The following is a 17,070-nucleotide window of genomic DNA, read 5'->3' as shown; positions in this document are numbered from 1 at the left end:
CAGAATAAAACAAGACTCTAACGAATTAAGCCCAATACTTATGCACATCTGCCATGTTCCATACGCATGGTAGGAGAGCAGCCCTGCTCCAAAACCATTCCGTGCCCAAATGTCAGTCCCAACCGAACCACCGCCCATCATCCACGTAGCCTTGGGTCTCACTCTTAGTGGAAGAGGATAGCATCAGCATCTCTGCTGACCAGAAAGGCACTCCAGTTTGCCACAGGCCTTCCGACCTTGACTCTATCCAGAATCAAACAGCAGGGCCGCGAGCAGCTTTTTGCCACTTTTGGCATCTCCATTTGCAGGAAGCTGGAAGCCCATCACGGACAGTGATCCGAACCCGGACACTCATGTCAGTGGATTATCTGCCAGGACCCAGCCCTGGGCTGGGAGGGCCCTGAGGCCTGAGGGGCTCTCTGAATCTTCCGCTGCAGATCTGCTCTGCTAAGGGCAGAATTGTAGCGTGAGTGCCAGAAAGGAGGCAAGCCAGGTGCCAGAGGGACCCCAGACTTAGGTCCCTGGAGAGAGCCTTGAGGCAGAGAAGGACACCTGGGCTCTGGAAGAGGGCTGGAGTGCCATAGGACACAGGAGGAAGCTGCCCGGCTTTTAGTCTCTGGGCAGATGGTGGCGCAGCATGTGGCAGCTGCCATGGCAGGAGAGTCACTCGCTCCGGGAGGAAAGCAGATACCCCCTAACCCCAGCCTCTAACCATGAATTTCCCCAGCCTGGACCCTAATTAAAAAACCAAAACAAAATGAAGCAAAACATCCAACTCGACCAACGCCTCCCTGCCAAGGCACCAAAAGGGAGCACTGGGGGTCAAAGAGCGTGTGCTTGGGGGAGTGGGGGAGGTTCTACATCTCCCCAAAGCAAACGGGGACAGCGGGTGCCATGGGCCCCAGGGCACGGCCCTGAATGTCTCCCTTCCCACTTCTGTCTCCCGGGCTAGTGATCACTTTGATATCTAAGGGGACATCCTTTAACAAGCTCTGGAGCTGGGCTCTCATTAGGAAAAATTACTTAATGAGTGAGTGGCAAGGCAGGGAATGCTCCCCGGCCACCTTCCCGGGGAAGAGAGAGCACGTCCTAGCAGCAGGCACCCAAGATCCCTGGGGCTAGAGCAGGCTCCAGGTGCGAGAGCAGAGGGGAAGCCTGAGCAGGGCGGCCCGGGGCCGGGCAGCGGGGGCTCTGGGTTCCCCAGTCCGTGGCCCTCCCTCCCTGGAGGCTCCACTTGACCTGTGGCTCCTGAATCTCACTCCCTAACAGAGCAGAGTCTGGCTGAGGGCGACAGTAGGCTCATCTGAGGATCCCACCAGGTCCCCACGTCCCCCCGAGGAGCGGCCCGCCTGGGCCCCGGCCGATGCCCTCCTCCCACCCTGAAGCCACTCTGATGCGGGGGCGGAGTTTTGGGCGAGTCCCCCGTCCTGGCCTCAGCCACAGTCTCTGAGAGCATCACGACCTCCACGATAACATCCGTGCCCACAACACCCTCTCCTTTGATCTCTGAGTCCACCGAGGCCTCCACCAAAGCGTCTGCGACTACCCGTCCTCAGCAATTGCATATGTGTCCACCACAGCGTCCACCACCGGCTCTAGGAGTACGACAACGTCTTCTGAGACCACCATGGTCTCCACCACCAACTCTGAGACCAGGACAGCTGCCAGCACAGCCTAGCCTCTGACACCACAACAGTCTCCACTGAAATCTCTGTGACAGCTACAGCTCTGTGCCCTCCACAGCTACCACAGTGCCCGCTGAGACCACCACAGCCTCTGATAGCACCTCAGCCTCCATGGTGACATCTGTGCCCACCACAGTCTCCACCAATGAAACCACCACAGGCTTTGAGACCACTCACCATAGCTTCTACCACAGCCTCAGGAACCACTGTGGAGTCCGTGCCCACCAAAGCCTCTGAAACTACTGTGGCCTCAACACACCGACCCCTGGTCCAGGGGATGCAAACGGTAATTCACAAGACAGCTCTGGCCTGTTACCTGTCTTTCCAAATAAAGTGCTGTTGGAACACAGTCACACCTGTTTGTTTACATCTATAGCTGCTTTCCAGGTACTTTGCGTAACTGTAACAGAGACTGTGACCAAACAGCTTAAAATTTTACCACCTGGCCCTTTACAGGAAACGTTTGCCAATCCTTGCTCTAGTCCAAGACCAAACTACTTTTGTTTCATACTCTGGCACTTGCTCTGAATAAAACCACCTCTGCACTTGCCATCAGCACTCGTACTGGAACTGATTCTACCCACTTTGTTCTGAGCCACCCTCTGCTATTCCAGTGACGGACACTGTTCTTGTATCACTGTAGCCACGTCTCATCTAAACACAACCATTGCTGCCAACAGCACCATCTCCACTGCCTCTCCTGTCCTCCCACCTTGTCTGAGTCCCCCGCCCCCACCCCGCCTCCGTCCCTGGGGTCGCCAGCCTCTTCACGTGGGTCATCTGTTCCGAGCACACTCAGCTCGACTTTGCTGATCACCACGATTGTGTTAGCTTATGTCACCTCTGCTCCAAGCCATGAGCACTGCCTCATCCATGGAAAAACCTTATTCTGTCATCTCTTCCTCCAGCACCATCCTTATACCCAGTGACTACATCACAAGACTATCAGACCCTATTCCTTTCATCCCAACCCACGCTCTTCTCTGTGGGTGACCACTTCCGTAATTGAATAGATCTCCCACGTCCACATGCGTCATGGTCCCATTTCCTCAATCTTCTGCTTCCACCATCAACAGCACCATCCATGCACGTATTCTACCTCCTCTTCTGTAAGACACTCACCTTTATTCTGGGGACCGTGGCCTCAGGTGAATCACTTTCTACCATCTCTCGTCCCACCACAACACCTCTCCTCAAACCACCAGCACCAGAGATGTGTTAGATCAACCCCTCTGCTCTAAGGACACCTGCCTCCCTGTTAATTATCTCCACTACCAATGCATCATATTGTGTGACATGTTTCCTAGACACTAGGATCACTGGTACCAAACCAACTACCCCCATCTCTGTCTCCACAGCTCCTGGAACGGACTCCACATCCCCTGCTGCCAGGAATATTGTCCCTGGGAGAGCCCCAAATACCTCTGCCCTGGGCACATCCATTATTGGCACATCATCCACCACATCAGTGCCAGGTACTAGGACCACCAGGACAGGATCTACCCATGAGCCAACCACCACTCCTGGAACCAGCACCATCTCCCGTAAAACAAGCCCAGTCTCCATGGGCACAAGCACAGTTAGCGTGAGCCACACACCAGCACATGCGATTAAACCAAGTGGATATTTGCAGCTCTGAGGCATCATCCTCATCTCTTGGGCTGCAGTCATGGTTGGCGTTGGACTGTTAGTAGACTGAGTTTTGCCTGGTGAGTTACTGTACATGGAGATGGGGGGAACCCACCTAGAAGATGGATCATGAATGGGAATAGAATAATGGGAATGGGACCAGCAAGATATTCAGAACGAGAAAGCAGTCAGTGCGTGGCGAGTCACACATATGCTAACCCAATCGACATAAGAGCAGCAGGGGTAAAGTCGCAGTCTCACAAAGTCAGATTTATTGGCTTGTTGCACCAAAGGAGACTGTACACTAGAGGGACTAAGGAGCTTCTTACCAACTAAGGAAAAGAGTCATTACAGTATTGAGGGAAGCGTGGAGTTTGGGCGAAAGTTAAATGAAGCAGAGTTTTAATAAGCTCAGAACAAAGCAGGGCTGTGTGTACAAGGATCCACAGCAGCTCTAGACTGTGACGTGGACCTGGTTTCCTTGGAAAGTACAAAGTTACAAGAGATGTGGAATGTTATTCAGAAACTCATCTGCCTCTGGGTAGGAAATCCAGGCTGCTTCTCTGTGCCAAAGTAACTTAGATTCTCCAGACAAGAATGGGATATTTCCTTCTTACTGATACAATTTCAAACAGCAAATTTGCTATAGTCTATTATTTTAGAGAACCAAATTTTTCACTGACGAAATCACTGAAAGTGAGTAAGTCACTCAACGAAGGGGGCTGTTTTGATGTTTTACGGCTGCAGCGTGTCCTTGGGGAAAATATTCTTCCCAGTAATCTTTGCATCTGGTTTGATCCACATTGTTATATCCCAGCCTGGTGAACAGCAGGGTAGATTGTTACTTTCTCAGTCTGATTTTTACTTTCTCACATAGCATAATACAAAGACCGCGAGAGGGAGCAAAACAGAAAATATAAACAATAGATTATATAGCAAGAAATGGAAAAAAAAGAAAACAAATGTGAAGTGGGGGCCCAAGAGAGAGGTAAGTGTATGGGTCTATGTGGTGTGGATAGAGGCAAGGATAAGGGAAAGTATATCTATTATAAAATAGTTGGAACTGTATAGCATCAGAAAAAGGATCTCTAGAAAGTGATGATCATTCGGGCCCCCAACAGATTTTTCACGATCATAGATATTACCACATGCTACTTCCTGGGGTGAGAGTACGGGGCTCTTTCCCCCTCTTTTTATGATTTTACCCAAGTGAAAAGAAATTCACTTTTGTAGGTACCCCTTAGCACAGCTCAGATAGGCTGGCCATTTCAAAATACTCGACTACGCAGTAAGGGAGGATAACAAGAAAATACCCTTAGCAAGGACAGAAGCCCCAGAAACTCCTGCCCTTGAGTAGGCGAGGCTTCTGATGCTCTGAGAGCTCGCCTGTTTCAAGGCCTAAAGCCCCCCGCAGTTCTCTGGGGACAGGAGAGGGGTGACAGCCACATGCCAGCAGCAGACTTCATTTCTGCATTCTATTCTACATCCTGGTCTTAATCTCCTATTCTAATATATCTTTCTTGTTCTATTTTTAAAACATATACTTGTACTTTCCCATTTTGGCAGTATGTATTCCAGAAGTGGTCTTCAGCATGTGTAGGATGAGCCCGAGTAAATACACAATAAATCAATGAAAAATTCACACACGAGCCACAAACGGCTGGCATAATTTGTTTGTTTGTTTGTTTGTTGCGGTACGCGGGCCTCTCACTGTTGTGGCCTCTCCTGTCGCGGAGCACAGGCTCCGGACGCGCAGGCTCAGCGGCCATGGCTCACGGGCCCAGCCGCTCCGCGGCATGTGGGGTCTTCCCGGACCGGGGCACGAACACGTGTCCCCTGCACCGGCAGGCGGACTCTCAACCACTGCGCCACCAGGGAAGCCCCATGGCTGGCATAATTTATAATCAACTTACTTGTGTTTCTTATTTCAGATCCTCTGATCCCTCCCTGTGGCAAGAACAAAATGTGACTCACCAGCCATGAACAATCCTCTAATTGTTTAAGATAAACATGTAATAATAATAACTAGCATTTTATTAACTGTTTACTAGGTGCAAGGTCCAGAACTAAAAGTGCAAGAGAGCATTGTTTCTCCTTAACTCTGCTTAACCACCTTTGGGGCATGTACTCTTATTATCCCATTTTACAGGCTAGGACACTGGAGTCAGAGACTGAAGTAGCTTGCTGAAGATCACAGGGTCAGGTAGTGACAGAACTGGGGCTCTAATCCAAGTCTGCTTCACAGGAGAGCCTGTTCTCTTAGCCACAGTGTTTAAAGCTGGTTCTCCAACCTCTAGTTCTTAATGGGCCTTCCTTTATCTTAAAAAAAAAAATATTTGAAGTATAACTTATAAGAAGTACACAGATCTCAAGTGTACAGCTTGATTCATTTAAAAATGTGTACACACCCAAATAACCACCATCCCATTCAAAATATTGAACATTCCTATCATCTGAGTAGTTTCTGGTGTCCCCTCCCTGTCAATACCTGCCCAGCCAAAGGTAACTACTATTCTGACTTCTATTTTATGAACTTTCATAAGTTTCTTGTTTTTACCTTTCCTCATAGACATGCAACTTTCTTGGCTGATTAACTCAATGAAAGACTCCCTATTTCTGGGAGACTCTACTCTAGGTACAGGATGCGGATTTGCCAACGTACAGAGCAATGATCGTAGCATTCACGTAGAGAGTATGCAAGTGCAATAATCAGGAAGTCTGTTTTCTCAGAGAAGTGAATAAATAAATAAATGAGAGGAAGAGAGACACACACAGAGAATGGACGAAAAGCGAAATTTTGTGATTTTTGACAATCCAAGTTTTAATGATCTGAAAGAAAAGGATTTAACTCTAAAAATATATTTTTTTCTCTTTTAGAATGACTTTTCTTTTCCCCTGATAAACAGAGCCATTTATAACCTCCACGGTCTGGACCTGGACTCAGGATTGGGCTCTGGAATGTTCTATAGCCTAGAAAATGAACTGGTTCATGGAAGAGCATATGGCTCTGGACACAGGGTAGGCCATGGAGTGCACCATGAATTAAGCCACAGCCAAGGGGGTGGTTATGGCATGAATCCTGGCAGGAGTCATGGACATGGAGGATGCCATGACAAGAGCCATGAAGTAGATCACAGAAGAGGCTGCCAAGGAAGACATAGAGGAAGGGGGAGTATGGACATAGACTGGATAATGCAGGGCACTCTGGCAAAGGAAATATCGCAGAAGAAGGCGATCATGGAGGAGAAGGCAGTGGCCATAAAGTGGGTCAAGATGGGCTTCCAAAAGGTCTTTAGGGAATTGGCCATGGAGACGGTCATGAGCAAGGTAGAGATCATAGAGTTTGACCAACAGGGCAGCCAGAAAAACAGAGAGTGTTTCTGGAGGAGGCCTGCAGCCTCATCAGATTTGGACCTGAACTCAAGTAAAGATTCTCCCTAAGCTTAACCATAGTTCAGAACCTCTTAGGAAGTCATAGTGACCAACTGCACAACAATTTCTCTTTGCTCTCCTAATGCCCAAGTAATAACCTGTGCCCTTTCACTTTGGAATTCTTTTTTATTTCCTCATGACGCAGTGTGACCAGTAGGAAGAAGGAAGATATGATTACAGCCTTAAAAAGCACAGCTCATACTATTTGTGGTGGCAAGATGACTTGCTTCCTTGTTTATCTGTTTGAGCATTCTTTCCCCCCTTTTCCCCTTTGTTACTGAGTGCTTGCTATGTGCTAAGCATTGTACTACGTAATTTTAAATGCACTATCATTTAACAATTTTGAAATTTGTAATCTTAAAACAATCTTTTGAGAATTTCTACTTTTCTGGCAATATAGTGGACAAGATGCATTAACCACCCCTCTTAATGAAAGCAACAAAAATTACTGGATAAAATATTGAAAAAAATCTTTGTAACTATATCAATCAGCTGGGTAGATAGTATCAATTAGCTGGGTAGATAGTAGGTAATATTTAGATCAACAACCAAGAGAAGGCAGAGACTCAGAGAGGCTGAAGGAGAGCTCTGAACCAGCTGTCACACTGAGGGCATTTGCCGTATCTGGTGAATTTAAGCTTACCTTCTCACAGCCTCTTAGCACTTAGGGTACCGGAGACAAAGTCCAGGACCTGCATAAGGGGTGGAGTCTAATAGGAGACTAAAGAAAGCTGAGACCTAAAAGGGTTAAGGTTTCAGTGGTTAAACTAGAATGAAATTGTATTGCCCACCTTGCACATTGGCGACTGAGACAAATGTCTGTCTCTAAACTTGACACTGAGTGGAGGGGAGTAAAAACCTCCCTTGAGAATTTGTAATTGCATAACATTCTTCATTTGGGTTTGTAGCTTCAAATCATACAAACTAGGTAGACAGAAAGCCATCTTTGACCTACACATGTCCTCCAGGTCTCCTTCATCTTTGGGAAGATTCTCCCTCCCCACTTCTTTGTCTCTTCCAAATGCTATATGACAAGTAAGGAGAAAATCACTGCAACGTGCTACTATTAAAATCTCAAAATACACTTGGCATCTATATATTTATGCTCTTCCTTTGTCCTTTATTGTTGCATGCTTATTATGCACCAAACACTGTGCTGTGCCTTTAAATACACGATCATTTATTTCTCAGAACAATCCAATGAGGACTTAAATTTCTGGCTCTATAATGGGCTAGGTGTCTTAAAATATGCTGAAAAACTAAAAATCGTGTACTAAAAATTCTTCTTAAAAGTATCATTGATTCAGCAGGACAGTAAGGAATGCTAAAAGTAAAGACTAAGTTAAGGTAGGAACTTAAGGAGGTAAGAGTACTCAAGCCAACTTTTGCCCAACCAGTGAATTTAAGCTTCAGGTAGCACAACCTCAGTCAGACCAACCCAGGTGAGGACTCTTGTAGTAGACCTTCACATAAATCTGAAACCTTCAGGGAGAGTGTAAACTAAAACCAAACCCACCCCGGGACTTCCCTGCTGGTACAGTGGCTAAGATTCCACGCTCCCAATACAGGGGGCCCAGGTTCAATCCCTGGTCAGGGAACTAGATCCCAAGTGCCGCAACTAAAGATTCTGCATATCACAATTAAAGATCCTGCATGCCGCAACGAAGATCCCGCATGCTGCAACTAAGACCTGGCGCAGCCAAATAAATATTAAAAAACACAAACAAAAACAAACCCACCCCTCCTCTAAGGAAATGCAAGCAAAATTGCCTGTCTCTAAACTCAGTGCAAGGGAAGGGAGGATGGGGGAAGTACCTCTTGAGAAATAACTTGTAACCACAATACTTTACATGGTTTGCAGCCCAAAATCATGTAACCTAGGTAATTCAAAAGAGCTCAAGCCTATAATTTAATTTAAAGGAATCTACAAGTGGTATTGCCTCTCTATGCTTGGCAAAAACATGCAAATTCACTGTGGAAGATCAGAACTCACCTTGGGTTTCAAAGGACTTATATAGATAACAACCCAAGAAAAATAAATCTACAGTCATAAATCTCAAATCACAAATGAGGCACCATGAGTGAAAGCCAGCAAGAAAAAAAACAAAACAAAACAAATAGACAACAGGATCAGATCCGCAAAAACTATAGATATTGTCATAGCTTTATGGTTGTCTACTAATATCCATTATCCATCTTTGAAAATAGAATTCTCAAGTTTTAGTTGAGCACATGTCCACCCAGCAAAGGACTATATTTCCCAGTCTCTCTTGCAGCTTACTGTAGCTGTGTGACTATATTCTTATGGTGTGTTAGCAGGTAGCAATAACTTCTCATGAAGTTAAAAAACAAGATAGAATTAACATACTTGATAATGTTAGGGTTTGAGCTGGGAGACAGGTAATAAGAATGAAAGAGTTCCAAGGTCCTTGTATTGTTTTGAAGGAGCATAAAGATATTAATTACATTTAGACTGATAAGTATGCATGTAAAATTTTTTTAGGATATCTCTAAAAGGTGAAATCTGGATTTGAATTCAGGACCTCTGCCTCCAATTAATTCTAGAGGGAAGAAAAGTTTTCTTTCTTAGAGTGCTATTGGCTTTACAGCCACAGATTAGGATTGCTGGGAGTTCAAGACCCCATCTGTCACTGACTGGCCCCTCACACCTCAACCTCAGGAACCACCCATTACAGCCGCTAGGCATGTAAGCCTTTCTTAGCAAACTCTGTCCCTCCGGACTCTCAGACTGACTTATTCCAAGCTCCTTCATGCCTCCAGCCACCTCCTGCTTGCAGCTTCTTTCTAGCAGGTCTTACATGTCGGGGATACCCATTCACCTATAAATAAACTACCTGAGATGTCGTTTCTTCCACGAAGCTTCTCCTCATTGACAGGGAATGGAGACAGCTGACTTCGGTCATACAGACTATGCATTGGAACTCCCTTCAATCCCACTCCCCTTACCCTGGTCACAAGAAGCTTTCCCCATAAACTCCCCAACCCTCCACTCATTTGGGTCTCTTCAGTCATGCTCATTTAGCTGACTGTGTGTCCTTTCTGCTGCTATATCTGCATCCAGACCCAACTCGAAGTTCCTAGAGGACTTGGACTAAGTAAGTATCTCCCTCCCCCAACAGACCTGAAGTCTCCTAATGTGGTGCCCATGGTATACCTTGCTGAGAGATGTTTCATTAAGGCTGATGAGAAGGCACATCTGAAGGATCTCAGGGAAGAAAAGGTCCTATGAATTACTCCGAAAACAAACAAGACAGGAATCCCTATGGTTGAGAATCAAAAGGTGGCCCTTGTGGGAGTGGGGGAGGGAAGGATTGGGACTTTGGGATTAGCAGATGCAAACTATTATATATAAGATGGATAAACAACAAAGTCCTACTGTATAGCACAGGGAACTATATTCAATATCCTGTGATAAACCATAATGGAAAAGAATATGAAAAAGAATATATATATATATAACTGAATATATATATTCAGTTATATATATATATATAACTGAATCACTTTGCTGTGCAGCAGAAAGTAACACAACATTGTAAATCAAGTATACTTCAATAAAATTTTTTAAAAGGGGGGCCCTATACCACCGCTTTACCTGCTATGAGTGTGACAGGTGGCTTGTTCCTGCATATTCAACACTCTCCCCCACCCTCATCCCCCATGTGCCAGAGACCCCAAAGATGGCTACACTACCCATGGATCTCTCTTTTCCTGTTCAGTCATTGTGCATTGTTGAGTGTCTACTGCATGCTCAGCAATATACCGTCTGTCTTCTGCCCATATCCCAGGAGCCCAGATCCCTAGTTACTGCTCTCTTTGAGGTCTCTTTTTCTTTTTTTTTTTTTTTTTTTGATTTAAAGATGTCAGGTCCTACCCTTCAGCTCAGTCTATTAGGGCTTCTTCCATACTAAAAGCAGGCACACAGGACTTCCTGACCAGGAAACAAAGTCTTGAACTGGAACAGGTTTCTGGCCCTATTTTTGCCTCAAGGGTGGGTCTCTTCCACTCTGACAACCTTGATCCCCTTATCACATTCTACTTCCTGCTCAAACCCATCCCAGTGCCCTGCCTAGTATGATCATGTCATTCTCCTTTCTCACCTTCCTGTTGAACCCCAGTCTATTCCTTCCCAGGCTCATTATTGTTTTGTTACCTGCTCATAGTTGGCAGAAGAAGAAGGCAACTTCCCAACCCCTCCCTTTTATGAAGCTATAAAGGCTCCTGCAGCTCTTCCATGATAAAGAAAGAGGCAACAACATTGTGTGGAAGAAGCTCAAGAAGCCCAGGCATCCAGTCTCCCACCCCGCTAGGCTCCAGATTCTTTCCAAGAACACATACGTAGGAGAACCAAGCTCCTGGAAGCTCCAGCCTTTACCTCTTCACCTTGAACTCTCCTTTCTCAAGAATATTGTTCTTTGCCTTCTAGGTCTTGGCCACATTTGGGATCCAAGCGTCTTTTTTACCAGCCACAAAGAGGCAGATCAAGATGCAGAAAAGAAACATTTGCCTTATGTACTGGTTGCTGTTGCATCTCCTACTTTTGGAATATGGTGAGTGCTTTTCTTTAAAGGTGGATGGTCTGTGAACTTTTGAGGGATTGTGGGAGATGATGACCGGCACTAGGAATAACTGGTTCTCTGCCATAGAGTGAGGGTCATCATTTCACCCCAATCACTTCAGTCTAATAAGGTATCACCTGGGAGGCAGTCAGAGCACAGTGGTTAAAACTGTGGACTCTGGTCTCCAATTGCCTACGTTTGAATCATGGCTCCATCCGTTACTGGTACACTTTGGGTGAGTTAACTTCTCTGTGCCTCCATTTCTGCATCTATAAAATGGTAATAACCTGTGAGATATGGCTGGGGTTTAAATATTAATAACAAGAAGAGTTGACTGTTATTTTAAAATATCACTCTTCTATATTATAAAATCTTAATTTTTCTCGTGTCCTTAACCCCTATTCCACAATCAGCCTCAGTCAGCCTCAGGCCAAGGAGAAAAGGATTTAAGTCAAAACTAACTCCCACTCTGCTCCGCACCTCTGACACTCTATTAAACACTCCTCGGGCCGTCTCCTGTTGTGCAACTAGGAAGCATGGCTTCTTAGAGAATTCTTTTTCTTTTTGGGGGGCGCGGTGCCACACGGCTTGCACAATCTCAATTCCCCAACCAGGGATTGAACCCGGGCCACGACAGTGAAAGTGCCAAATCCTAACCATTAGGCCATCAGGGTACTTCCCCGAGAATTCATCATTTTGAATCAAAATTAGCCCTCATAGAATTTTTTTTTTTTTTTTTTGTGGCACGCGGGCCTCTCACTGTTGTGGTCTCTCTCGTTGCGGAGCACAGGCTCCGGACACGCAGGCTCAGCGGCCATGGCTCATGGCTCACAGGCCCAGCTGCAGCATGTGGGATCTTCCTGGACTGGGGCATGAACCCGTGTCCCCTGCATCGGCAGGCGGACTCTCAACCACGGTGCCACCAGGGAAGCCCCACCCTCATACAATTTTGACTCAACTATTCTATTCTCCAAAACTTCTCAAATCAAATCCACTCCCTCTTTCACATCACCCCTACTGTTGTTCATCTCAGTTTCTTATTTAGTTTTACTCATGATTCTAACCTTAACTCCAATTTGTACCCCATTGCAGATTTTAGGGGGCCTTCCCCAAATAGAGCTAAACTCTAATACTATGTTAGTTCAAATAAGCTACACACGTGTGTGGTGAGGTGCTAGGCGCTCATGTCCAAATTAATAGTAAAATGAGCCACAAATGAGATAAATTTTGTTTATCTGGGGAGGCTAAGCATCTTTGTCCTTCAAGGTAGTGAGAGGCAAAAAATAGGCACAACCTTAACTCTAGCTGAGCCTTCAAGAAGGGGGAAATGCTTCCCTATACCTGTAGATCTTGGTTTGCAGACCTTAATCCTGGGAGATCTTATATATTTAAGTTACATATAACTTGCTCTTTTCTAACCTTTGCCTTGTAATCAGGAGCCCGTGGAACTTTAATGCATATGTAATCACCCAGATACCTAGGCCTATCTCAGACTCTGATTCATTTAGTCTGGAGTTGTTTGCCTAGAAATCTTTATTTTCAACAAGGTCCCCAGATAATTCTAATATAGGTGTTTTCTGAATAACACTCAGAAATATTTTCCAAGAAAGAAGCAATACCACTTTAATAATGAATTAATCAATATACACTAGTTTCACCTGGGTTCTACAACTCCTTTATAATACTTTTTATCTGTGTTGAATATTGTACAGCAGATGATGGAATAAGCTTACTATCAGTGAAATTAGGTCATGTAACCCTGGTGTTGGGGGTGGATGTGGAGGGTGACTTAGCATGGTAGCTAAAAGTGCAGATTCAATGGCCTGGGTTCAAATTCCTGTTCTACTACTTACTAGCTGTACAAACTTGGGCAAGTGTCAACATTTCTAAGCCTCAATTTTTTCATCTTAGCTGTTGATAATAATAATATCTATTTCATTGGGCTGTAGTGAGCATTAAATAGAATTATCCATGTAATGAGTTTAACCAACCATTGAACAGAAAGTAGATATGCTCAATATATGTCATCATCTATGATTATCATTAGGCATAACCTCCGTTAGTGGGAGCACACCTAGCCCAACTTCCAGTGAACCCACCACAGCCAACACTGGATCCAGTGCAACCTCCAGTGGGACTAGGACAGCCTCCAACACTATAGCCAGCACGACCTATGGTGGTACCAGCACAGCCACCAACTCTGGATCTCAAGTGACCTCCAGTGGATCCAGCACAACCTCCAATACTGAAACCAGCATGACCTCTGGAGGGACCAGCGCAACTTCCAATACTGGATCCAGCCTGACCTCTGGAGGAACCAGCACACCTGTCAACACTGGATCCAGCGCAACCTCTGGGGGGACCAGTACAGCCTCCAATACTGGATCCAGCCTGACCTCTGGAGGGAGCAGCGCAACCTCCAACACTGGATCCAGCACAACCCCTGGGGGGACCAGCACAGCCTCCAATACTGGATCCAGCATGACCTCTGGAGGGACCAGCACAACCTCCAATACTGGATCTAACCTGACCTCTGGAGGGACCAGCACACCTGTCAACACTGGATCCAGCACAACCTCCAGTGGGACTAGGACAGCCTCCAACACTATAGCCAGCACGACCTATGGTGGTACCAGCACAGCCACCAACTCTGGATCCCAAGTGACCTCCGGTGGATCCAGCACAACCTCCAATACTGAAACCAGCATGACCTCTGGAGGGACCAGCACACCTGTCAACACTGGATCCAGTGCAACCTCCAGTGGGACTAGGACAGCCTCCAACACTATAGCCAGCACGACCTATGGTGGTACCAGCACAGCCACCAACTCTGGATCCCAAGTGACCTCCAGTGGATCCAGCACAACCTCCAATACTGAAACCAGCATGACCTCTGGAGGGACCAGCGCAACTTCCAATACTGGATCCAGCCTGACCTCTGGAGGAACCAGCACACCTGTCAACACTGGATCCAGTGCAACCTCTGGGGGGACCAGCACAGCCTCCAATACTGGATCCAGCCTGACCTCTGGAGGGAGCAGCGTAACCTCCAACACTGGATCCAGCACAACCCCTGGGGGGACCAGCACAGCCTCCAATACTGGATCCAGCCTGACCTCTGGAGGAACCAGCACACCTGTCAACACTGGATCCAGCGCAACCTCTGGGGGGACCAGCACAGCCTCCAATACTGGATCCAGCCTGACCTCTGGAGGGACCAGCACAACCTCCAATACTGGATCTAGCCTGACCTCTGGAGGGACCAGCACACCTGTCAACACTGGATCCAGCACAACCTCCAGTGGGACTAGGACAGCCTCCAACACTATAGCCAGCACGACCTATGGTGGTACCAGCACAGCCACCAACTCTGGATCCCAAGTGACCTCCAGTGGATCCAGCACAACCTCCAATACTGGATCCAGCCTGACCTCTGGAGGGACCAGCGCAACCTCCAAGACTGGATCCAGCACAACCCCTGGGGGGACCAGTACAGCCTTCAATACTGGATCCAGCGTGACCTCTGGTGAGACCAGCACACCTGCCAATATTGGTTCCAGTATGACCTCCAGTGAGACCAGCATAACCTCCAGTACTGGATCCAGCACAACCTCCAGTGGGACCACCACGGCCTCCAACACTGGACCCAGTGCAACTGCAGGAGGCTCTGGTACACCCTTGACAACTGGAGTAATCACAATTTCCAACAGTACTAGCACAAGTGCTGGAACTACAGTGAATGAAGGGCCCAGTGGGTCCCTGAAGCCATGGGAAATCTTCCTCATCTCTCTGGTCTCGGTTACAGTGGCTGTGGGATTCTTTGTTGGGCTCTACTTCTGTGTGGTGAGTGCCTAATATATAGGAAATTGCCTGGGGGGAAGGAATAGGGAACATAGGGAAATAAGGTATGAATAGTAGGGCCACCAAGTTAGGGATGAGTAGGGAGGAAAGAAAAATCAGGAGAAAGTTACGAAAGAGACATAGCAAGTTAGAACCAGAGGAGCCAATCAATGTGCAGAGGAAGCTATTGACTTGTGGGAAAGGGGAGCAAAAGAAGAAATAAAGACTGGTGGAAGGACTGCTGAATGAGGGAAATGGTTTAAAGGGGGAGAAGATTCCAGAAGGAGTCCCTGGTGAAGGCTTCTCGGGAGTGGAGGAGACTCCAATTCTGAAATGATTCTGCCTTCTTTTTCTAGAGAAACTCCCTGTCCCTGAGAAATGTCTTTGACACAGCTGTCTATCCACTCCATGGCCCAAACCTCGGCCCAGGCCCTGGAGGGAATCACACAGTCCACCACCGGTCTAGGTGGAGCCCTAATGGATTCTGGAGGAGACCGGTATCCTCAGTGGCCATGGAGCTGAGAGAGAGCCACAATGGGCTCTAAGTGGCTGCTGAAGCCAGAGAGCCACATTTCTCACAGAGGAAGCCAGCCTGGGGGACCAGAGATCTGAGTGTCCTTTCATTCGTCCCCAGGAGTCCCCTCCCAGCTTTGTTTGGGTCTCTGCCAGTATTGGGAAAGACACTTCCTCCCTCTCTCTTGCTTTTGCCAGACACTGGAAAGAGGAGACTCTGCTGGTCATTTAGCTAAGAAATAAACACATACAAACTGTATCACAGAGAGAACCTGTGTGTGCACACGAGTGGGTGTCTGCTGCGCCGAGTTGAATTTCCCGGTTGTATGAGAGAACCCCATGCTAGAATCCACTTGGCATTCAGAATCTCCACAGTAAAATCCAGAGACGTCATCCATATCTGTCCCCTTTTTCTAATGCTTCTTGCCCCAAGCAGGAACCCTGTGCCCCCAAGAATCTCCCAGACTGAGAGGGGAATTGAATTGGGAGAGATGAGAAGGTAGGGCAGGTGCCCAGATCCTACAGGCTCATGGATTAAGCCTGTGGTAGGTAGAGATTATGTTGTAGCACATGCAGAACCCAGAGCATGACAGGAGGAGGTATGCTGTTGGGTGGGGGGATGGGCGGGGAGGGAGGTCACTCAAAGCCACAGTTTCCAGGCCGTTTACATTTGCTCTAGACCTGGGTTACTTGTAAGAATGAAGGTGTTGGTTGATAACTCTCACTCTCAGTGCTGCCTTTGGAAGCAGAGAGAAAGTGCTTCCTGTTTTTATCAAGGGAAACACTTCCTAGCCTGCTAAGATTTCCTTTCAAGAGGGTCATGGCAGAGACACCTGGGGTAAAGCCTGAGATTCTCATGAATTCCCCTCCCACAAAGGCTGCACATACCCCTTTCATGGTCTAGGATAGAAGGCTCTCTGATCCTACAGGTCTTGGAGGACAGAGGCGAGCTGCTTTGAAAGGCTGGGTTGCTCTGAATCCATGAGGCCAGTGACACGACTTCCACCGGGGACAGAGGCCTCAGGAGAGAATTAGCAGGTTGTTGGTGGGTTCACCCCAACTCACAGCAGTGGAAACTGCTCTGCCTTCCACCATTCATTGGGTTTCTCAAGTGTCAGCAAACCAGACGGTTGATCCTAGTCAGTGAGGCCATGCTGAGCCATGTACAGGCCCATCATCATCATCATCATTATCTTACCTACAGGGATCCAGCAACCGGAAAGAGAAGCTGAGTTGAACCCCCTAGAAAGTTACCTCCCACTGGTGTGAACTGTGGAAAGCATAATGTGAAAAACGTGAAAATAAAGCAAGGGAGTCCATTTAGATAATTTTAAAATGTAAAACATGCATTTTCAAGTTTAAAATTGTAATAGATAAATTCAAAGATGCTG

At 46.9% G+C, this 17,070-nt stretch overlaps 1 protein-coding gene across 2 annotated transcripts; it reads left to right on the top strand.

The window, feature by feature from the left end:
* Nucleotides 1-11,022: 11,022 nt before the first annotated feature.
* On the top strand, nt 11,023-15,950 carry MUC21 (mucin 21, cell surface associated). 2 transcript variants are annotated; one of them, XM_060163314.1, is made up of 3 exons: nt 11,023-11,105; nt 11,194-11,317; nt 13,374-15,950. In XM_060163314.1, the coding sequence occupies exons 2-3, from the start codon at nt 11,254-11,256 to the stop codon at nt 15,179-15,181; spliced, it is 1,872 nt and encodes a 623-aa protein (XP_060019297.1). In that variant the 5' UTR covers nt 11,023-11,105; nt 11,194-11,253; the 3' UTR covers nt 15,182-15,950. The 2 variants fall into 2 exon arrangements, with proteins under 2 accessions (XP_060019297.1, XP_060019298.1); XM_060163315.1 differs by having other exon boundaries at nt 11,024-11,317; nt 13,374-15,169; nt 15,523-15,950.
* Nucleotides 15,951-17,070: the final 1,120 nt, after the last annotated feature.

The sequence above is a fragment of the Lagenorhynchus albirostris genome, chromosome 10, assembly GCF_949774975.1.
Source record: "Lagenorhynchus albirostris chromosome 10, mLagAlb1.1, whole genome shotgun sequence".
Lineage (NCBI taxonomy): Eukaryota > Metazoa > Chordata > Mammalia > Artiodactyla > Delphinidae > Lagenorhynchus > Lagenorhynchus albirostris.
This window is presented reverse-complemented; position numbering and strand designations above follow the sequence as displayed.